Source organism: Apteryx mantelli, chromosome 4, assembly GCF_036417845.1.
Source record: "Apteryx mantelli isolate bAptMan1 chromosome 4, bAptMan1.hap1, whole genome shotgun sequence".
Lineage (NCBI taxonomy): Eukaryota > Metazoa > Chordata > Aves > Apterygiformes > Apterygidae > Apteryx > Apteryx mantelli.
The window spans coordinates 1,268,804-1,290,574 of NC_089981.1; the positions used below are offsets into that span (position 1 = coordinate 1,268,804).

The 21,771-nt window shown below is 52.2% G+C and overlaps 1 protein-coding gene across 7 annotated transcripts in view; it reads left to right on the forward strand.

The window, feature by feature from the left end:
• Positions 1-19,276, forward strand: part of MYRF (myelin regulatory factor) — a 79,854-nt gene extending 60,578 nt beyond the window's left edge. The window contains exons 8-27 of one of the 7 annotated variants that reach the window (XM_067295794.1): positions 1,029-1,224; positions 2,120-2,196; positions 2,489-2,599; positions 2,939-3,029; positions 4,814-5,014; positions 5,734-5,842; positions 6,531-6,640; positions 7,789-7,949; positions 8,526-8,598; positions 8,930-9,018; positions 9,850-9,918; positions 12,789-12,874; positions 13,111-13,272; positions 14,141-14,246; positions 14,346-14,434; positions 15,561-15,648; positions 16,025-16,099; positions 16,609-16,711; positions 17,863-17,937; positions 18,341-19,276. In XM_067295794.1, the coding sequence (XP_067151895.1) occupies positions 1,029-1,224; positions 2,120-2,196; positions 2,489-2,599; positions 2,939-3,029; positions 4,814-5,014; positions 5,734-5,842; positions 6,531-6,640; positions 7,789-7,949; positions 8,526-8,598; positions 8,930-9,018; positions 9,850-9,918; positions 12,789-12,874; positions 13,111-13,272; positions 14,141-14,246; positions 14,346-14,434; positions 15,561-15,648; positions 16,025-16,099; positions 16,609-16,711; positions 17,863-17,937; positions 18,341-18,427 (2,158 nt within the window). In that variant the 3' untranslated portion in view covers positions 18,428-19,276. Of the gene's footprint in view, positions 1-1,028; positions 1,225-2,119; positions 2,197-2,488; positions 2,600-2,938; positions 3,030-4,813; positions 5,015-5,733; positions 5,843-6,530; positions 6,641-7,788; positions 7,950-8,525; positions 8,599-8,929; positions 9,019-9,849; positions 9,919-12,788; positions 12,875-13,110; positions 13,273-14,140; positions 14,435-15,560; positions 15,649-16,024; positions 16,100-16,608; positions 16,712-17,862; positions 18,305-18,340 lie in introns of those variants that run through there. The other 6 variants (XM_067295793.1, XM_067295792.1, XM_067295791.1 and 3 more) reach the window with 6 other exon arrangements.
• Positions 19,277-21,771: the final 2,495 nt, after the last annotated feature.

Below are 21,771 nucleotides of genomic sequence, written 5' to 3' on the forward strand. Positions count from 1 at the left end.
ATCCACCACACAGACAAGTACCGCCTGGTAGCAGGGCCAGTGTAGGTGACTTAGGGAATGTGACAGATGAAGCAAGCAGAGATGTGGGAGTCCCCCTTGGTTGGCCTGAGCTGCTTCTACCAGCAATCAGCTCAACAGGCGTCTGATCCTGGCCTTGGGCAAGCTGGCGCTGACCAGTGCAGCGTGTGGAGCTCTGTTATCTCCAGCGTGTGTTGAGTCAAGGCTAAGGATCTGCACTTTTTAGAAGCAGCATCTCAGAAAAGAGATGATAGCCTGTTGTGACTCATGGTTGCCGAGGGTCCCGTAGCCACTTTTATAGTAGAGGGGTATTTGCCTCAGCATCCTCATCGAATCCTCATCACAGGAACTGTGTTTCTTTGCAGTTGAAAACCCTCCTAAAGCAATGCTTGCAATTTCAAGCGAATAAGGGACTTCTCTGAATTCTCGTCTCTGCACAGCAAGATGGCTTTGTTGCGAGGGCTTAGACAAGGTGTTGTGTTCACGTCAGGCAGTGCCTCCCTGTGCCACTCAGCCAGGCAGGCACTTTAAAGCAGCATCGGTGTAGCCCAGAGTGGACTGCTTGCGTGACCTGTGCAGCACACGCTGGTGCTCTGCAGAGCGGGCTAAACGACGCTGCCCCTTTTGCCTCAATGCAACCTCGTTCTCCTCCTGTGTGCTTGCTGTGTCTCAGGGAAGTTTTGTGGCTGTGTGTGTGAGTGGAGGTGGCCTTCACCGTCTGTGGTGAGGTGGGACTGTTTGTGCCACAGTTGCTGTTCATGTGTGGCTGGACGTGGAAGTGATCTGTCCCCCCCCCGCCCCCCACCCTTCCCACCTCCTGGTAATGGAGGTGGCGTGATTCATATGCATCTGCATCCTGGCACATGGCCACGTACCATGCCGTATGGACCCCTTGCTCAGACGGGGGCTGCAGCTGCTTCTGGGAGTGTGGCTCATCCTCCCCACCCCCAACATAAGCCTCTAGTGTTGTGCACAGGGCTTTGGTCTAACGCCTGCTGCCTTTTCCACAGCCCTATGCTCACGTACCGTGTAGATGCCGACAAGGGGTTCAACTTCTCAGTGGGTGACGACGCCTTTGTGTGCCAGAAGAAGAATCATTTCCAGGTCACAGTCTACATTGGCATGCTTGGAGATCCCAAGTATGTGAAGACTCCCGAGGGCCTGAAACCCTTAGAGTGCTTCTACCTGAAGCTGCATGGAGTGAAGGCAAGCAGGAGCTAAGATTGCAGCAGGGAGACGGGGTGCATGACAGATGGCTGGGATCAGGCAACACCACATGTCTTTCACACACTAAGTTGCAGGGGTATGCACAGGAGAGTGGTGAAGGTCAGGCCAAGGCATATCTCTTGCCTGTGCTTTTCGTGAGGCTCACAGTTAGGTGGTAATCATGCCTGGGTCAGCAGATGAGGGCCTGTACTGTCCCAGGGCCCCATGGTTGTCTTCACACCACTTCACTGCTGCCTGGCTGAAGCCTGTCTTCTGGCTCTGCCTGCAGGCATGAGACAAGATGGGAGTGAGCAAAGCCACCGTCTTTGCAACCAAGAGGTGCAGGCAACAAAAAGTGCTGCTTAGGGAATGAGGCATGGCTGGGCTTGTGCCTGGGTGTATCTGCATCTAGGACAGTACCTGGAAGAGGCCATTCGGCCTGAGCTGCGCAGAGAGCTCCAGCCCCTCTCTTCAGCCGATTCATAGCTGCAGAAGAGGAGTAGAGAGGGGAGCAAGGGAAACATGGCATTTTCTGAGCACCAGGTTTGATATAGGTTGGAGAAGGACCCGGTCCTGTATCCCAGGACTGGATGTAGATGGACTCGATCACTGCCTGGGTGTCTTCAGGGCTGCCTGTTGCTCTCCACTGCCTGCAGAGGAATATGGGCGCTTTGAGAAAATCCTGTCTCCTTTCACTTTCAACCTACCCCCTGCCAAGGGAGGCACTTGTGCTTGGACAATAATCACACTGAAGTTAGACGTTGGAAGTTAGTTGTACGGGTTCATAGGAGGGCCTGGGCAAACAGCTGGCACATGCAGAGCCTGGGGAAAAGGCGTTGGGATGGGGAAAGTCCCAGTTTTCCACCTGGTCACGCGCTTGGATCTTTCTCTCCAGCTGGAGGCCTTGAACCAGTCAATCAACATAGAACAGTCACAGTCTGACCGCAGCAAACGGCCCTTCAACCCTGTCACGTGAGTGTTACCAGGGGTATGTTCGTGTGGGGGAATTGCTTCTGGAGAATAAGGAGGAGGGTGGGGAAGAGGGCTGAGCTGGAGGCCTCAGAACAGTACTGTGGGTATAACACCCTCCATTTGTCTCCCACAGCAAAGTTTTCCTTTCTTTGCGCTCCCTACTCCACCCCACCCCACTACCTGAGCCTTTGCCCGGTTCATAGACCTGCCGTGGTGGAACAGGCCAGGAGATGGCCATTCTCTGAGGTCTCCAGCGGTGTCCTCACTCATGTCTGTTTTCCCTTCCACACAGAGTCAACCTGCCTCCAGAGCAGGTCACCAAGGTCACTGTGGGGCGGCTACACTTCAGTGAGACCACAGCCAACAACATGCGCAAGAAAGGCAAACCCAACCCGGACCAGAGGTGAGGAGTGGAGAGGCCTTCTCCAGACCGCTCTTGGCACTCGGGGCCCTAGGGATGTGCCAGCCCCCAGCTTGGAGAGTGTAGCTGGAATCCGGGGGACGGGGGGGAATGGGTCCTGAATTGACCATCCTTGTCTGTGTGGAGGAAAAGAGGGTGTCTCCTGTGCCCTACTGTGTGAGGGGTTGGGGTTATGCCCCACAGCGTAAGGGGAGGTGACACGCCAAGCCTGCCATGACGGCCTGGTGCCTGCAGCCTCCAGAGGTGAGCTAGGTTCGGCAGTTCCCGGTGCGTTGCCCCTGCCAGAGGAATGGCATCCTGACCTGTGTCCCCTCTTGTCAGGTATTTCATGCTTGTGGTAGCTCTGCAGGCACATGCCCAGAACCAGAACTACACGCTTGCAGCTCACATCTCCGAACGCATCATCGTCAGAGTAAGTCACCTGTTTGTCTCTACCTGACTTTTAGGGCAAACCTCTTACTTTTCTCTGGCTTTTCAGTGCTTTCCCCTCCCAGCCCTTGCCTGTCTGCTCCAAAACATCACTGCCTTGCCTGTAGCTATGCCTGTCTGTGCCTGGGTTTTCACTCCAGCCTTTCCACACCTGCTGAACCCATGTGCTCCGGTCTGAGCAGCCCCAAGGCATGCAAGAATCTGTTGCAGGGAGACATGGACAGGGAAGGCGATCCGTTCTCCCACGTTTGAACAGTTGTCCGAGGTAGATCTGTTTGGAGTGTGGGACCAGTGTTGCTGGGATTCTGCAGCAGGGACAAGCCTCCAGGCGCAGGGAAGACCAGCGTGCCTTCCGAGGGCCGCACCCTCTCGCGAGTGCTAAGACAGCGGTGCTCAAATGTGAATTGCACAGGAGCAGGAAAAGGAAGGTGCTATCCCCAGACTCTCCCAGTGCTCTGTTGAGAGAGCTCTCAGTCCTGGGGCCTGAAGGCAGGAGCCCGTGGCTTCTGCAGGACAGGCTGTGAAGTTGTGATGGGCTGTGTCTGCCCTGCAGCCTTTTAAGTGCTTGTCCGTTTCCTCTAGCAAAGGGCTGGTGCAGGGGTAAAACACAAGCAGAGGACAGACGGGGACCCTAGAGTCTGCAGACAAGTAAGTACATGATGAATTATGCAGTCTCCAGGATACCCAGTGCAAAACCTTAGGGAATTGCAGACAGCCTGGACTGCCCAGTCTCAACCCAAGTCAGTCACAGCTACAGCAAGGCCTGCAGAGATCTGTTGTAGCAGGCCAGGACCCTAGGGTTCTGGGCCCAGGAGCAACAGCCATGTCACTTACAGTCTCCTCCTACAGACTCAGTAACTCCCAGCCCCTAGGAGATGAGCCTGTGCAGTTCTGGTTGGAGTTGTTGACATCATTAGAACAGCTCTGAAAACTGAGATAACAGGCAGCTCAAGAGAGCAGGTCTGCTCCTTTAGGGAGAGGAGCAGAGCAGGCACAAGAAAAGGCACAGCCTTGGTTCCTGCAGAGAGATGCTTATACAGGGCCAGCAAATGAATGCCAAGGCTGTCTCTGTTGTAAGGGCAGGCTGGGATCTGTTCCCAGGACTGGCAGTGGAGCCCTACCCCTGCCACTTTGTACTGCTGCAAAGCTCTGTCTCATACCTCCATCGCCTTGCTCATCCTCTGCTGGATCTGCCATGCCTGTCTGTCTAACTCCCTGATGTCCCTTCTGTGAAGCTGGGGACACAGATCAGCCTCAAGGTCATCACAGGGTTGTAATTCAGGTGCACTGAGGGCTGGAAAGGGCACCTCTGCCAGGATCCCAAGCCCTTGATCCCCAAAGCCCCATTCTGCTTCTCAGACCACCTGGATCAAGGTGTCAGTTTCATCTGAGAACTTCCCCATCCCTGGTTCCCTTCTGCAAAGCAAGGACACAGCTGTATCATCAGGGTGTTTCTGCTTATGCCCAACTTTGTTTTCCAACTGTTTTCCCCCCATACTAATGGGAATGGGGCTTTACTGGAATGAGGTGCGTTGGTACTGTGCAGGCCACCACGGCAGCTTGTGGCTCTCTAATGTGCATCTGTTGTCCATGGCCTCTCCTGCCATCCAGTCCCTGTGGCGTGCGCTTAGTGGGCTGGGTCTGTGGGTCTCTCCTGAAGTCCTCAGTCCGTGTCTCAGAATGCTGCTGCCTACCAGTGCCTGAGTGTTTTTCTCCCTTGTTTTGTTACTGCTGCTTTTCAGTCCCTGTTTTCTTGTCTCCCTACAGGCCTCAAACCCTGGCCAGTTTGAGAGTGATAGTGATGTGCTCTGGCAGCGGGCACAGCTTCCTGATACTGTCTTTCACCACGGTCGAGTTGGCATTAACACAGACCGCCCTGATGAAGCCCTCGTGGTCCATGGCAATGTGAAGGTCATGGGTTCGCTGATGCACCCTTCAGATATCCGAGTGAAAGAGGACATCCAGGAGGTAAGGGCTGGGAAAACCAGCCTACGCTCAGGGTGACTGGGGATCCAAAGAGACACCACAGACAGTGTGAGTGTCCCTGTGAGCCTCTTTCAGCTGACGATTTTGACAGTAACATAGTCTTTCTGGAGAGGCTGTGAGCTGCCTCTATTGACCAGACTGGTAATACCGCAGAAGTCCAGCTGTTCCTATCTGTCCCAAATGCAGCCTGTCCACTGTGTCCTAGGGAATATTGGCTCTTCCACTGCTAGCCAGAAGTAGGAAATGCAGAAGTGACAAACCTGGAAACAGCTGAATACATCGACCAGCACACTGGGACCTGAAAGAGCCTCAGTGAAAGACTCAGCTCTGCTCTGCTCTTAAATCCTTTCAGCTGGATGTAGCCATACAGAAAAGCTGAATGCAATGAAGTCTCATATTTATGAGAACTATCTCTGTCCTGTGCCTGGTGTGCAATGGGGCTCAGTCTTCTCCTGGCTTCACTGTCCAAGAAACGTGTCCAGTGACAAGAACTGGCGATTAACTCCAGTGCAAATGCTGTTTGTCCATGTGACTGGTCTGAGTTGGGTTCAGGGCTGTCTCATGAAGTGCCTCAGGCCTTTGGGACCGGTTGCAAAGGCATTACCATGAGCCCTAGTGCATTTTGCTGCTTGGGGTCAGGGTTATGGGAACTTAGGAAGCAACACTCCATTTATGAGTTGCATGTGTCTATTTTGTCCCAGGTGGACACCACAGAGCAGCTGAAGAGGATCTCCCGTATGCGGCTAGTACACTACAACTACAAGCCTGAGTTTGCAGCCACTGTGGGCATTGACAACACCTCTGAGACAGGTAGGGCCCCTGCTTCACACTGTGGTGCCCTGCTTATGTCTGCAATGCTGCACCTTGCATTTTGCAACCTACAGTGACATTTTGTTTGTAGTGCCCAGTGCCACTGCCCTGGCCTGCCTGGCAGCTGTAGCATGCCTGCCAGCTCTGCCCTGGGGCAGCCCCCAGAGTGGTAGAGACATGTGTGGTATAGAGGTAGGAGAGAGGGGGCTTCTCATCACCTCAAGTTTAGGCATCTAATGAAGCTCCCTCTTTAGTGAGTAGGAGAGAAAATGGCACCTGCCTCAGATAGCTCAGAGCCCCTCTCTTGGTCTGTGATAAGACTCTTCCAAATCCACACTTCTCTTCAGGGATACAGAGGGAGCCTGGACACAGCTGTGCGTTATAGCAGGGTGATGCAAATACCCCATCTCCATACTGTGAGAACCAGCCGTGATTAAACAGCCTCTGGCTTCGCTGTTCTTCATTCACTCTTCTGTTGGTGAACCTCAGTGGTGTATAGGCTACCCAGGCCATGGAGCCTCTGATGAGCTCTGCATGGCCATGCACAGGCCAGGATGAGTGGAGGAGTTCCCTTGAATCACTGCCAGTGCAGAGGGGTCCTGCCAGCAACCTCAGGGGCTAGAGAAAGAGTTGCAGCAGGATGAGCTCTGCCTAGACCGCTGTGACCTACTGTGCCATTTCCACCCAGGTGTCATTGCTCAGGAAGTAAAGGAGATCCTCCCGGAAGCTGTGAAGGACACTGGGGACCTGGTCTTTTCTAATGGGAAGACCCTTGAGAACTTCCTGGTGGTGAACAAGGTCAGTGGCAGCCTGAAGGGAAAAGGAGGGCCAGTGAGCCTGGGGAGGCCATTGAACCTGGGTCAGGGGGGTTGTGGAGAGAAGTTTCTTTTCTGTTTTTCTTAGCATAAAATTGGAAACGGAAGAGTGAAAATGTGGAGCCTGGGAAATGATTCTCAGACAATACCACCTGTATGAGTTTCAGACCTGGTTGGTCTTTCGGGTGTCAGGAGCAGACCTGAGTAGACAGCAGAAACCAACAAGGAAGAACTAGCCTGATGTTGGTAGAAGTTGGCAGCATCTCCCTCAGGAAGGGCTTCTTGTTGGCAGCCTCCTGTAGGGAGGCTCTTACTCATAATCTTTCCTTTCTAGATAAGATAAAGGGGTTATGTCAAGATAACCCAGAGCACCTGGCAGCCTGACCTCTCCCTAACCTATGGCAGCCTGCTTGCTGCTCTGGGTGTTGAGGAGACAGCCTCCCATGGCATATGTCCATACTGTTCTCTCAACAGCTGCCAGCTGTCTCTTGCATCACTCTGTCCTCGCTGCCCAGAGCAGGGATGGCCAGGACTTGAACTTAGTGCCTTGTTTCTCTTTTGTGGGAGGCTAGGTCCCTGCAGTTACATCACCAACTAGTAGCAGCTGGGAGCACGAGCTTTTGGATTTTCTGTCCCACCTGCACGTGGCCAGCCTGTTGCTGTTCGCCAGCCCTCAAACCAGAGCTGGGTGGAGTATTCTTGCATGGTGCAAATTGCAAAAGGGCATGTTACAGCAGGCTGTGTGGTTTGCCCTAGCTGAGCTCTTCAGCCTCTGAAGAGGCATCTACCTGCCACTGCAAATTGTCCATGACATCTAAGATTCTTTGTTCTCAGCACTGAACCAGTACGCAAATGAGATGTGCTGCCTTAGAGAGCTCTGTGTGGGCTCTAACATTTATTGTTTTGGTAGAGTTTGAAGAGAGTATCTCTTGTGCTCACATCTAGGAGCTGTAGAGATTTGGGTGTGCCCTGCTGGGTGGTTCCCCCCGCTCCTCAGTGCTGGGTATTTCTGTGTAACCTTTCTCCTGGGGTAGGGCATGGGATAGCAGTCTGAGTGGCTGGACCCAGGATGAGAAGCAGGAGTGCCTCCATGTGCCAGGCCACTTAGACTTCAGGCCTGTTCCCTGGCAGGAACGGATATTCATGGAGAACGTGGGAGCTGTGAAGGAGCTGTGCAAACTGACAGACAACCTGGAGACCCGCATCGATGAGCTGGAAAGGTGGAGTCATAAACTGGCCAAACTCAAGCGGCTGGATAGCATGAAGTCGACTGTGAGCTCTGGGGCATTCAGGTACAGGCCTGCTGAGGGTAAGGGAGCAAAAGGGATGTCTCCCTGCAAGCCCAGGCAGCCTTAAATGCCATCTCAGTTTGGGAAAGTGAAGCTGGGAAGGAATTGGGGGGAATCTTCCCCCTCGGTACTGTCAGCTCAACCTGGGAACAGTGGGGTACTGATAGTTGCCATTTGGCCTGTGGTAGATTTCAGGGTTCTGAGACTGATGAGTCAGATCTGCCATGCACTTCCCAACATCCTTCTCTCAGACCAGCCCAAAGAAACCCGGTATGAAATTGCCTCTTCATTCCTGCAGAGCTAGTGAACAGCTTCCTCAAGGTGAAGAGTTTCTCACACTTCCAAAGTCATCCTACTGACCCTAATCTGATTATGTGGGTTTTGGGGCAGAGTTCAGGCTCTTTGGGCAATGCACCAGCACTGCATCTGTCCCTGGAGCAGATTGAGTGACAGTGAGTTTGTGACCGTCGTGTCGCACAGAAACTCCTCCCCCAGCAGACACAGACATTTTTTGTCTGAAAATTGCTCTGAGTGCGGTGCCCTGCACAGCTCAACCTAATTCCTCCTTTCTCCTTGCAGCCAAACAGGAAGCCAGTTCAGCCGTGCGGGAAGTGTACCCCACAAAAAGAGGCCGCACAAAGTAGCCAGCAAGGTAAGGAACCGTTCCCAAAGGACAGTGCTGTGCCAGGAGGAGGTTGTCTGTCCAGAAACAGTTGTCTGCATCGTTCTCATGTCTTCTCCTATGCACGTTACAGAGAGGAGACCCTGTCAACTCCCATTTTCCTGCTCTCTCCTACCTGCGGCAGCCTTTTAGACCTTATGCCTTACAAAAACATTATCTGGCTTCTGCACTGAGGTGTTTAGGGCTTGCAGGGAAGCAGGAAGAGAACTTTGTATGGGCTGGGTGGGATGGGCCGTACTCTGAAGCAGAGGGCCAGAGTGGTAAGGCGCCCTGAGTGGATTTTCTGGTGTTTCTCTTGCAGTCACCATCAGTCGTTCCAGAACAAGCCTGCATCAGCCAACGCTTCCTGCAAGGAACTATCATTGCCCTGGTCATCATCATGGCATTCAGGTAAGACTGTACACCCAGCCTGCCTCTTCTCCACACTGACTAAGAAGGATTTCCTTCTTAGTGTAGCGTGCTGGGGATCCCTGCTGCCAGCTGGAGGAATGATTTTCCCCTTTCAGCACATGGGTATTGTCGCTGCCCTTGCTGGAATAAGCAGGACCAGCTCTCCTTGGTGTCAGCAGCCTGACACCTGCTTGCCCAGGCCTTGTACACCATACTTGGCTCCATCTGCAGGCCTCTGTCTGTCTGGCACTAGCCAGACCCTTGTCTCCCTCAACTTCCTCATCTCACACATGTCACCAGCATTTACCCAGACTCTAACCCTTGCAGTGCCACCCCAATGCCCATTCAGGTCTAGGGAGAGGAGGCACATGAATCACTTGTCTTAGTTCAGCAGCTCTCTCCTCTCTGTCATTTGTACTACTGAGCCATGGGATGTGCTGAACAAAGAGTCTATATTCCTACAACTCACTGGTTTGGCCTGGGCCAGTCTGACCAAGCTGTCCATGCTGGAAGCACTGGATTTGCTTCAGTTCCCAGAAGTTATGTCACTTCTCGCTGCAATCTCAAGGGTTCTCAGCACCAGTCTGTGTGGCAGTAGGGAAGCATACAGGTGCCTTGTGAGACATCTTTCCCTGTCACACCTCCCCACTTCCCTTTCCCTCCTCAGAACAAGCAGGCCTGGCTTTCACTGCCATCCCTCGGGTGAACAGTGAGAGGCTGTGGACCTACAGCTACTTTCATGGGCTGAAATCCCTTGGAAGCAGGTCAGCACCATGACATGTCCCTTGCCCCATGCCTGTCCTCAGCCTGTAATTCTGTCCATCTTTCCAGTGTGGTGTCCATGTCCACCCTCTACGTGCTGAGCTTGCGCAATGAGGAGGACCTTGTGGATATTGATGGGTAGGTACCTCTGGGTTTTGTGGGAAAATGAGGTGACTGAGGGGGTCTCTGAGACACAAATTGCTGCAGGGTGATTGACCATAGTTCCAGTGAGTCAAGCTGTAAATACAATCAAATGCTTCCTTGCATCCAAGCCTGCTGTCAGGAAAGTTGTCTGGAGTAAAAAGTGAGGAAGAAAGAAGAAAAAGAAAATATCCTGTTGTTTGGCTGCTCGCATAGCTACTCGTGGCCTGTCTAAATGTTATTAGGGTGCCTCTTCAGCTGGACTGAAACAGCATAGCTGCACTGATTGCTGTGGGGGCTGAAGCAGTCTGGGCTAGGTGAGGGGTTTCCTTCTGCAAACTGTCCTTAGTGTGGGGAGAGCAGCCAGGGAATGGCCCCAGCCCGGCAAGCTTGCACATGGACAGCCTGTGCTGGGCATTTAGTGTCAGCACACTTGACTGCTTTTGGAGCTCACGTTACTAGATAATGAGTTTCTTTTTCTCTCTCTCCCTGTCCTATTTCTCTCCTTCCTGTTTTGGTTACTTCTCCCATCTAACCAACTTTCTTTCCACTCTCTCTTTAATTTTTCCCTTTCTTGTTTTTTCATTTCCATTATCTTCTGTATTCTCTTTCATTCTCTCCTGTTCTCTTCCTCTACCAACCTCCCTTCTCCTTTCACTACCCTGTAGCTCTTTTGCTGTGCCCACTGCCTGTCTCCTGGCACTCTTTCGGCACAGGGGTCCTGGGGTCCCGGTCGCTCTATGCCCACGGTATGTTACTCTTTCATTATACTGTTATTTAATTGCTGCATCCCTTCTCTCAATTCCTATTCTTTTTCTTCCATCTGCACCACAAAGCAAAGAGTCTTGAGCGAAATGTGAAGGCAAAGAGAGTGATATGAATATCCTTCAGCAAGTGGGACTCCAACAGGAAGGATCATGGACCTCATCAGGCAATACGGAAGGGGCATTAGGATTAGGGGATTGATGAACCACTTAATCAAAGGCTGAATAAAGAAATTACATATTTTAGGTAGAGCAGGAATGGGCGGTCTGAGAGGAGTGAAAACAATATGTAAAAAAGATAAAGACTTTGAAGAATTAGCCAAAAGGGTGTTACTACCTCTTTGTATGTGGGTAGCTTTATTGTGAAGGGTCACCCTGGAGTAGGGGACAGCTTAGTGGGAGAAAAAAGGACAGAAAAAAACTAAATTATTTCTTTTTATAAACCATCACCACAGGGAATGTTTGGAAAGATACCGACACAGTTCTTCTGGTATCTGACCCAGGAACAGGCAAGTTACTGAAGTGCCCAGCTGCTCAATAAACTCGGCTCCTGTATTTTACAGCTTCAGGAAAAGTAATGTTAAAAAAAAAAAAAGAAAAGAGTGTCTTTGGGAGATATGGCCTGCACATCTTACTACAACACAGGGAAAGCTGGCTGAGTTACTAATTAGGAACAGAACTGTAAAACACCTCAGTTAACATGAACTGCAGGGATGGAGCAATGTACTTTCCTTAAAAGGAAAACGTCTTATCTGTTTATCAGAATCCTTTGAACAAGTCAGCAAAATACTGCATAAAGAGCAACGCAAGGCACAATTAATGTGTTCTTTTAAGGACTCCACAGCAGAATGTTTCATAAGAGGCTATTTAAAAAATTAGTGGCCATGGGATGCAAGATAAAGCCATGTAAGAAAAATGTTGACAAGACAGAGGAGGAACATGAGGGATGGTGGTAGACTTTCAGCTGGGATAAAAGTTAGCACTGGAGGGTGATGTCCACACTGCCTCTAGGAGACTGGCGTTGTGTCTCCTTTCATGCGGAAAGAAATATATGCGAGTGAGGTATGTCTTGCAGATGACAAAATGGTATTTTGATTTCTCTAAATGAGTGAAGACTGCATTTATCTTTGAGAAGCCTTGCATTGGCACAGAACAAGCTAAATGTGGGACAGAAAAAACTGAGCAGTTCCTATGCCTCAGGGGCCCTGGACAGGAAATCTTGAACATCTTTGTTAGGAGTGCAGTAAAAATCTCTCTCTGCTCAGTCCGTGAAGGTGAGACGCTGCATTCATCCTACCTCTCTGCAGGCAGTAGCTGAAGTGCCCAGAACTGGTGTTGCTCTAGGCTGCCTGTACGGACAGTGGAGAGAAACTGGCAGCAGGAGACAGCAGGTCCTCCCCTTTCAGATCTGACTTGCCCTCTGGAGATTCCTGTGACAGCTCTGCTCAGGTCTTAGAAGCTTGAGTGAAATGCCTGAAATTATGTAGGATGAATCTGAGTTGGATTGTTTGTATTTCTAAAAAACGAGGTGAGGAATAATCTGTCTCTGATTGATAAAGGACTCTGCCCTTAAAGAATGATGAGTGCTTGGAGCACACCATGGCCTAGAGTGTTGAGACGCCGGCACTGGGCATGAGCATGAGCATAGAGGCTCCCAGACATGGGGATTCTCAGCGCGGCTGTGTGGGGAGAACGCTGTGCCCCAGGGTCTGAGGTCATAAAGCCACCCAAGAGATCAGTATTAGAAAACAAGTTCCCTGAGGACAGATTATTCCACATGAGGGAGCATTAATAGTGTCCTCTGAACCAGCTGGGACTAGTCCCTGACAGCCAAGCAGTGCTGAGGCCACTCTACTGGGGCATTTTCTAACTCTTTGCTGTCTTTGTGGTTCGTGTGCCTCTCTCCCCTTTCCTGCGTTGCTCTCCTTTCCCTGATCACTCCATTCTGTCTCATAGTCTGCTCCTCCTCGCTGCTGCGCTCCTCATGTCTGCTCTTGCTCCACGTACCAGGTTCCATCACCCACTCACTGCTACAGTTCACTTCTCCATGTACATGTTGTCCCCTGTGCTAGAGGTTTTCACATGTATTTTCCTGCATTTTAGGTCAAATCAGAACTTTGATAAAACTCAGTTGGTGCCATCCACAGTTGCGTCAGACAGAGCCAGTGACAGGACCCCTACGCACCAAGGTAGGTTGCGGCATGGCAGAGCGCCAGCCAGAAAAGCACTGTGATGTACTGTAGCGCAGGGTAATGAATGCGGATGTACCTCTGTGCCAGGGGTGCTCTGGCACTGTCCAGCTGTTATGTTGGGTGGTCCGGAGGCTGTGTTTTTGTGGAGTGGATGCCCAGGGCTCTCAGTGCTGCTGGCGTTAGATGTCCTCTCCCTTGGCTTACTCCAAGTGTCCCTGCTGTTTGCCCTGCAGTCACAGCGAATGCGCATGACTCTGTCTACGGCTTACCCGGCCAAAGCGTGCTAGCGTGCTTCAACCCACCGTGTTTCTCCACGTGCTGCTCTGCTGCTCCCACCAACGTCTCCTCCGTTGCCCTCTCTGAGACCAGCCCCACTCGTGCCACTAACCGGACAGGTAAGTACCAATCCAACAGGAGGGAGGTGCTGGGACAGTGCTGAGGTGCATCGGTCCCACCGTTGCTTCATCTTGTGGCCCCAGCCCCTCTCAGCTCATTTCCTACCTCCGCACCTTACGAAAAGGACATGCAACCCAGCCTTCGAAAGATACCTGGTTTCATCAACACCTGCTGCTTGAAGGTGTTGAGACCCGCTCCAGCAGGCAGCCTGTGGGGTAAGGGTGATTGCCGGGCTGATGAGCCTTCACTGCCACTGTGGCATGTTACAAGCATCCGTGGTCATGTAAGTGGGGACTGGAAGGTCTCTGGCAGCTGCCTGCTCTGCCAGCATGGGGCCATGAGAGGCTAGGCTGGGCTGGCCAGCATGCCCGAGCAGCCGTCCCTTGCAGCCTGGCCTCATTCCTGTGTTCGCCATGAGCAGTATTTTGACAGATCATGAGGTATGCTGCCTCTTGGCTGTCCGGGCAGTGCTTTTGCAAGCTTCCTTGCTCTGTTGCTGTTGCAGGAGGAAGGGCGCTTCAGGCAGTCCCTGGAGAGCCCTAAAACCCCTGGAGTCATGCCTTAACCCTGTCTTAAACACTGCGTCCTATCAGACCACAGCTTTGTTCCCACAGCCTGTTGTGGCTTCCCTTTGCTGCAGTAATCCCACAATTCCCTTCACGCACGGAGGGCTGGGAGACCTCAGCTGCTCATAAGGGTATAAAGTGGGGGCAGAATGAACCCCCAAGCTTGTAGCTGTTCCCTCCGCACTGGCCCCTTCCCCGCGGGCGAGCTGAGGCTCCCTGGGGCCTCAGAAGTTGGGAGAGCTGCCCGGTTCTCTCTGACTTGCCTGAGCACAATCTCTCTCCCTCTCTCTTTCCTTCACAGACCAAAGTCAGATCTCGCTTCTGCCAGTGACAAATATCAAAGCCAAATCCAGGGGTGTCACCGGGAAAGCGACCTCCTACGCCAAGTGGCCAAAGACACCTGACAGGTCTCAGAGCTTCGGCAGCCCCAATGCCAGCCCCTCCTCCCCTTTCACCCACATCCAGGGCAAATCCAAGTACATCTCCAACCTCTCGCTCTCCCGCAGCAACTCGCCGCTGGGGCAGGCCCGGCAGCAGCGCAGTGTCAAGCAGCCGGTGAGCGAGTGGCCCCACGCAGAGGATCTTGGCACGCATGGTAGGTGGGCCCTCTCCTCTTCCGTCCCTGTGACAACACTTTTCCTGGGCTGCCTCCTGGTGTCCTTCTGCATCCTCAACCAACTGAGGCTCATCTGTCCTGCATGGCCCTCTCACTGTGTCCCTATACTGTGACAGAACCACGTGGGTCCCAGCCCTTCCGGAGCAGCCGGATTCAATCTGCAATCCTCCCCTTCCTCCCCCACATGACCTGCACTTTCTGGCCATATTAGCCAGCTGCATGGTTGCCATCCTGAGCTTTCCCAGTTCCCTTTTGAGGCCACCATGCCAACATCTCCTTTCCTGCTCCCGTCACAGCTTGCTCAGCTATTTCTAAATCAGACCTAGAGGAAGACATGCACAGATTCAGACTTGCTGGCACCAGAAAGGAGTGCCAATTACCAGCCTATGGCACAGTCTGGGACATCCCTTCTCAGGTGCAGGAGGCAGGCCCGGGAATATCCCTTCATCTGTCCCCAGCTCCCTCGGTGCAGTGTAGAGCAGTAATCAAATCCTCAGAGCAACTGTGGGGTGACCTTGCTTAGACAAGGTACCCAGCTGCCTAACATGGGCCAAACACCCAGCCAGAGAGCAGAAAACTCCAGGCTCCAGGGAGAGGGACACATGGCAAGGGCATAGGACCATCTCTGGAGCTCAGATTGACAAGGGTGCCATGTCTGGCTAGCAGGGATGATTAAAAAGATGTACAGTAAGCGGTGCCTGAGAGATCTGGGAGCCTTTCTTTGTCAGCAAGCAATTGCACTCTCCACCGTGAAGATTCACGCTCAAGTTCAGGTCGAGGTGCCAGGAGTAAGAGGGATGAGTGGCTCAGCTACCTGGGTTGTCCCAGGGCTGACGAGCCTACAACCCCTCCAGCAGCCAAGCCACGCCATGGCAAAGCAGGGTATGACCATTGGGAGCGGGGTGTGCTTTAGCTCAGCCGGGGCCAGTGCTGCATGAGTGTGAGGCGGGCTCACCCAGACCATGACTGGACGTGGTGTTAGCACAGTCCAAAAGCACTCTGACCCCCGCCTCAGACACAATGATGAGGAAAGGCAGTCTCAGTGCCAGACATCCCTTCCAGCCCTCCTTTTGCTCCTCTTAAATATTCTGTTTCATGCCCACAGGGCCAAGCCCAGTGCTGCATTCCATCCGGATTGTGGAGATCAATGTAGCCATCCAGTCCCAGTACTGTGCAGCCAGTGATGCATGCAGGTGAGTGAGGCAGGGCTTGCTGCTGGTGCTCTGGTGGCAGCAGTGCTGTGGAAGCTCCAGTAAAAGGAGCAGATAGCCAGCTCCTGGAGCCTCATGCCTTCTTCTCTCCTGCTACCATCCCAAGGCAGCCCATGCTGCCCCTTGGGCAGAAGTGCTGGGACTCTCTCTGGACTCAATCCCTGCTCCTTTGCTAAGAGTGCCAGCAGGAAGGTTGTTGCCCCTCCAGACAGTGATTTGGTGATGAGCTTGGGAACTAGGCTGGGAACCCCTGCCCTCTGAAGTCCTAGCCAAATAGAGACTCTGGGTCCTGTCGTGGGCCATCTTACAGCAGGATGAACTGATGCTGCAAAGTCTAATGCTCCTTCTCTATCCTCAGGGCTGGAAACTTCACCTACCGCATCCCTGTCAGCCAGCTCACAGCAGTAAACACCAATCTGACCCTGGAGATGAAGTGAGTGAACTCGACTCCTCTTTTGTATGTTTCTGTTCCTGGCAGAGACCAAGGGCTGCAGACCATAGGTTGGGTAGGGATCCACCAAGATCTGTTCAGAGGGAGAGGGTATGCAGTGTGTCAGTCAAGAGTGGATAGAGAAGGAGGTGAATCCAGAGACTAAGAAAAGATTGATGGGGGTAATGGTCTAGGAAGTGGAATTCAGAGCGGGAATTCAAAGATGATGGGAGTGGTAAGCAGCAATCACAAGGAAGCATCAGGAGCAGCTGTGAGCAGAAGTTTGGGGGGAACTTCCACTCCCGTGGCTTGCAGTGGGCCTGTGGGGTTTTGGGAGTGACAGGACAGACTGGGAAGCTGCTGGGATTAGATTTCAGGGTAGTCAGTCTGCTCACTTGAAGTCAGCTGGGTACTATGCCATGTGGCCATGCTATCTATCTCCTGCACATGCTGGGAAAGACACAGTAGAGCCTGCTCCCTTCCATGATCTCACTGTGTCTTTGTCTCTCTAGCACCTCTTCTGTTGTGTCCATCTCCCTTTGTGGCCTTGTCTCTAGTGACCCATGCCAGGATGCTGCAAGCATGGACAGCTTCATCAATACCACAGACACACAGGTAGGGAGGCGATGGCTCACAAAGTCCACACACTCACAGGCAGCCAGATGTTATATGTCATCCTGGCGCAATGCAGTTACCTCTGGGGCAGGGGGGGACTATAGCAGTTGGGCTAAGATAGTACAGAAGTTGCTTGAGGAAATTCATGCTCGGATAGCCTTACTCTGCACTTGCTAATGTAAATGTACCTCAGACATCCCTGCATGCCCCTCCCAACAGGGAACTGTTTGCCAGCCTGATACATGAATCACGGATGTTGTGGTCACTCATATGAAATCATCCCACCCAACCCCTGTGCCTGAGCCCGAGGACTGTTAGGAAAAGCCTGGACCGGGCTGCATGTTGCTGTAACCTGTCCTAATGAAAGTCTTTCAGGGGTATTCCCCACAGGTCTCTGTGTGCTGAGTCTGCATCAGCCTCTTCATGATTCATGATTCCCTCTGGACTCACAAAAAGTTGTGTGTGTAGGGGGAGGTTGGCAGTATGTTAGAGGAAAAAGTAGTGCTAGGTTACTGTAGCTCACTCCTTCCAGGGCAAGGGTACATGATACGGCAAAAAATGAAAAGTGCTGGCAGTGTTTTTAGTACCCAGGAGGTGTAAACAGTATTTTTTTATTTCAAACAAAAGCTCAATCCCCCCCCAGGCCAAGGGAGGGTTTACACTTTCAATAATTACACCTACTTTCCCCTTGATTTCTGTGATGGCTGAAGCAGCAGCCCAGTTGGGGAACTGCCCTTCTGAAACGCTGAAGAAGCGTGGCGTGGACATCCACGCTAAGAGCACAGGGGTGATGGGGAGAGGGCCGGCTTCCAGAAGAGGCAGAGCAGAGTCGAGGAGCTTGGCAAGCACTGTACTCTGCGTAAGCCCAGTGTTTCGTTGCGTGTTTCACCAGCCTTTTCCGCAAACTAAAGCTGTGGGCTAAGCCAGCTTCCATGCTTGCGATGCCCGTGGAGCTGGGTGAAATGGTTGAGTGGAACAAAGAGGCGCTCTTGCCTCCAGCGCCGTTGCTGATCCTGGCTCCTCCGCAAAGACAGCTATATAGGGTCATTCGGCAGAGCGGGATTATGTATTTCTTTGCCAATCCAGCCCAGGAGAGAGTCCCCTAATGTTCAGGGCTAGTCTCATCCCAGCTATTGTGTTTTCTTCCCCAGGAAACAATGCACCGTTGGCCTCTAGTGATGATGTCTTTCCGGGAGTTCACGTACCACTTCAGAGTAGCCCAGCCCGTGAGTACAAGTTGTCTTTTCTGTTGTCCAGGGCTGAATGGGGAGTGGAGCAATGGGGCAGGGCTGTCTCTGCTCATGGGTCTAGTGGCCGCATCGTGCTTAGAGCCTGCCACAGCCCCGTATATCGTAGTGGTTCCCTTGCACACGGTTACACGTGTTGTGGAGGAAGGTAATTTACTTGGGGAACAAGTGCCCACTCATGCCCTGGGAAGGGAAGGGCAATGGAGGAGCAGACCTGCTCACGCACAGGCCTAGAAGAGGGCATGATTTGTGTATCCTGAGGCAGTATGTGAATCCAGGCGCTCACCCTTCGCTGCCTCAGCCTGTAGTTCGGGCACAACTCCCTTGGAGTATGTATCCTGCTCCTATTTGTAAGCTGTTTTTCCTTGCTCTATTCACATAGGGTCGAGCTAACTGCAGCACTGCTCCTGAGCAGATGGGACATCTTTTCACTGACTATTATTTTCAGTTTTACTGGCTCTGCGAGTGAGTCCTGGCAGTGCCAGTGCCCTCTGGTTGGAGAGAGGAGGGGGACTGGTGACACTGGGGAGACTCCTGTACACCCTCCTCCACTAGCCCCCAGCCCCACCTTATCCCTGTCTCCTGCTTTGGGTGTGGAGCTGGTTTGGTTGTGGCCTGGTGACACAGACACTGAAGCACAGCACAAACAGAGCACAGGACTTATGCCACAGAAACACAACCGGTCCTGCGGTCTCTCCTGGGCTGACTCTAGCACCAACTCCCACCATCCCACGCTGCCCTGAACAACTCTCTCCTTCCCTTATGGGGACAGTTGTGTCCTCCGTCACTTCTCCCTCCCCCTGCTACACTGGATTTGAAAGCATTACACTGGACTGTATGTGGATGGGCCTGCCATATCCCAGAATGAGACTGGGAACTCCACCCCGTACTGGCCCAGTGGTTCCAGATGTGCTGCATTAGCTCTCTACAACACTGGAATTGCTCAACACTGGAGGCCTTTCCAAGACTGAAACACTGGAATTTCTTCTGGAAAGGAAGGCTGTGCCTGGACGTACTGGAAGTCATACACTGGAGTTGCTGTTCCTTTTAGTTGGCCCAGGGCCATCCCTGGCAGCCCTATTCCACAGATTCCTGGTGGCCCCAGGATCCATGAATTGCGTGTTCTCTGCTGATGATAGCAAGAGAAAGGGCAAACACCGCCGCTGCAGCTTCTCTCCCTCTCCTCACTGTACCCTAACCTCCACAGTACACAGGTCTGGATGGATTAAACTCAAGAACCTCACTAAGACACTGCTAAAGCTGTGCCCAGGCCCAGCCATGTGTGTGGGGGGACATGTCATCAATGCATGGGAGAAAAATTACCTGCCTTAAGTCGCCTGCCTTAAGTGTTGTGGGAGCCCATTTGTTGTTTGGCAGCAGTGTGGCCTCTCTCGGTGGATGTGGAGCTGCTCAGCTGGCTGTAGAGTCAACACAACCACCTCTGCCCAGATGTGCTAAAGGGAGACCCACTAGCAAAGCCTGCTGCACCCTGCAGAGCAGGATTGGGGTTGTTCCGGACGTGTGGGTTGGTTTCTCTGCACCACCTGGTGAATGCAGCTCTGCTGTCCGATGGATCGCTGCCAAGCAGTGAAGAAAAATGGCTAATCTTCTGCCACCAGAGAGGGAGAAATGGCAGGGACTGCGGGCCCTCACTCTCACTGTTGTTCTCAAAAAAAAAGCAGTTATGATGTTGAGTGTATTTTGGGTATTTTACTGTTACAAGTTCTTAACTTGCTAAACTACTGAATTTTTTTTTAAGCCGTATAAAAACGGGCCTCTTAATTCTGTTGCTATTGAGCTATGTGTGTCTCACATAGGAAACCAAAGGGGGCCTTTGCTAAGCTCCATGTTAAAGCTTGACTGCTACAGTGGTGCTGGGATATGTCAGACTGACAGCTACCAGCGCCCACGCGTCCTTCTCCCCATCCCGCTCCAGCACCTCTTAGTAAAGAAGGAAACATCTACACTCCTGGAGGCTGAGCCACTACCAGGTTAATATTTTTTTTTTGAGACTTTTTTTTTTTTAAGGTAACAGCAGCCACCTCTGGGGAAAGGAAAGGGCAGTGAGGGGGGAAAAAAAAAAAAAAAAGCCACTCTTCCTTCCTGAAGCAAACTCGAAAAGTGACTTCAGAGAAAAAAAAAACCAAAAACCAAGCAAACAAAAAAAAAACCCTTGCACAGTCCTGTCACTAGATGTAGGCAACTCTAACCAAATTAGGCTTGGGCAACCGCATCGGGGCCCCAGCTGCTGGTCTTTGTTGCCTTCAGTGGAGATGGCTGCAGCAGTCCATTTGCCAGCTGCGGGCCATTTTTTAACCAGCACTGAAGAATGCGTGGTTCATATGCCCCGATGCCACCACCAGCTGGCTCTGCTGTGCCAGAGAAATGAGCTGCCAGATGCAGAGATGGTTCCTGTACGAATCTCTTGGGATCATTCTCCAGTCTAGGGAGCAGTTTTATCATCTCCCTTGTGTTTCCTGTCACCCATTTCAGAATTTCTTTCTGGGCCTGTCCTGACGAAGCAGCCATAGCCCTGCAATTCCTGGGGTCATCACTAGCCATTAGCATCTCTGCTTCCAAAGGACCGGACCCTTTATTTGTACGGTGGTTTCAAGGTCAGGTCTTCATTCCCATTCTGTGCCTTTGGGCAGCAAATATTGTTAACGACCCTCGTTACTAAAATGCACTTAAGCCCTGGCAGCTAGGAAGCAGCGTGAGCAGGGACTTTCAGGCAACCAAGCGAGTATGCAGCTAGAGGACAGCCTCCTGCCCAACTGTGGGGAGCTCGGAGAGAAAGCAAGAAGGCCTAGGGCTTGGTCGTAACACAGCACAAACAGGTCAGCTCTGTACTCAGTAGGATGCTCTGTTCCTGCCTGCGACTCGTAAGGAAACCCAGCGCAGCGCTCTGGAGAGGACGCTCAGTGCTCTTCCAGTTCTTCCCTCCACCTGCCCTGAGCCTTTTTTTTTGCTTGGCCTTAAACTGGAAAGTTAACTTTCTTGGCAGCTTTTATGCTCCACTTGGCAATCAGCGGCCCAGTGTGGCAAGTTCATATTCAGGTGAGTGAATATGTGCTCTTCTGGGTCTGCTCAGCTGAGAGGTAGTGTTCTCAGGCTCGGTTGCTGCTGTCCCTCCTCTCCTGAGCTGGACTGAACGCCTGCGCTTTCATTTAGCACCTGAAGAGGTAACTGGCAATGTCATGAGGGCCAGAGCTGAAACACTGCCTGCAATCACCACCACCCAACCAACCCCCCACGAAGTTCTCAGAGGTAGTGGCTGAGGTGAGCTGAGATCCACAAGCGCATCTTACCCTCCTGCAGGGGAAGCTGTTCCTGGAGGGGAGGAATCAATCATCACCAGAAATGGGTTAAAACAGTCCTGGCCCAACAGGAGATGGAGAGTCTCTCAGGTATCCCTGTGACACTTAGGCATGGGGTTTAACGAGGGGCCCTAGCAAACCAAGTGCCTAAGGGCTACAGGAACATCTCTAGTGCCTTTTTCTGCTAGTAGGACTCTGTGAGGGAACAGTGGCTTCCCACACGTGTGTGCCTCAAAAACGGTAGTCAGTCAAAGCCATGAGACAAGGCAACACCTAAAATGCAAAGGCCGGTCCTACCCACGTACGGCTGTTTCAAGCAGCGTGGCAGTGGGCTGACAGCGGTCTGTGGTATTGAAAGAAGTCAGACATTCAGAATGCAGTTTTTAGTGTCTTATGTCGCAACAGCAGCCTTTATCTTAACGTCATAAATCGTATGCCAGTTGTATCAGCCACCAGGCAGCAATACCAGAGCAAGGCAGAAACTAGAACTTAACAG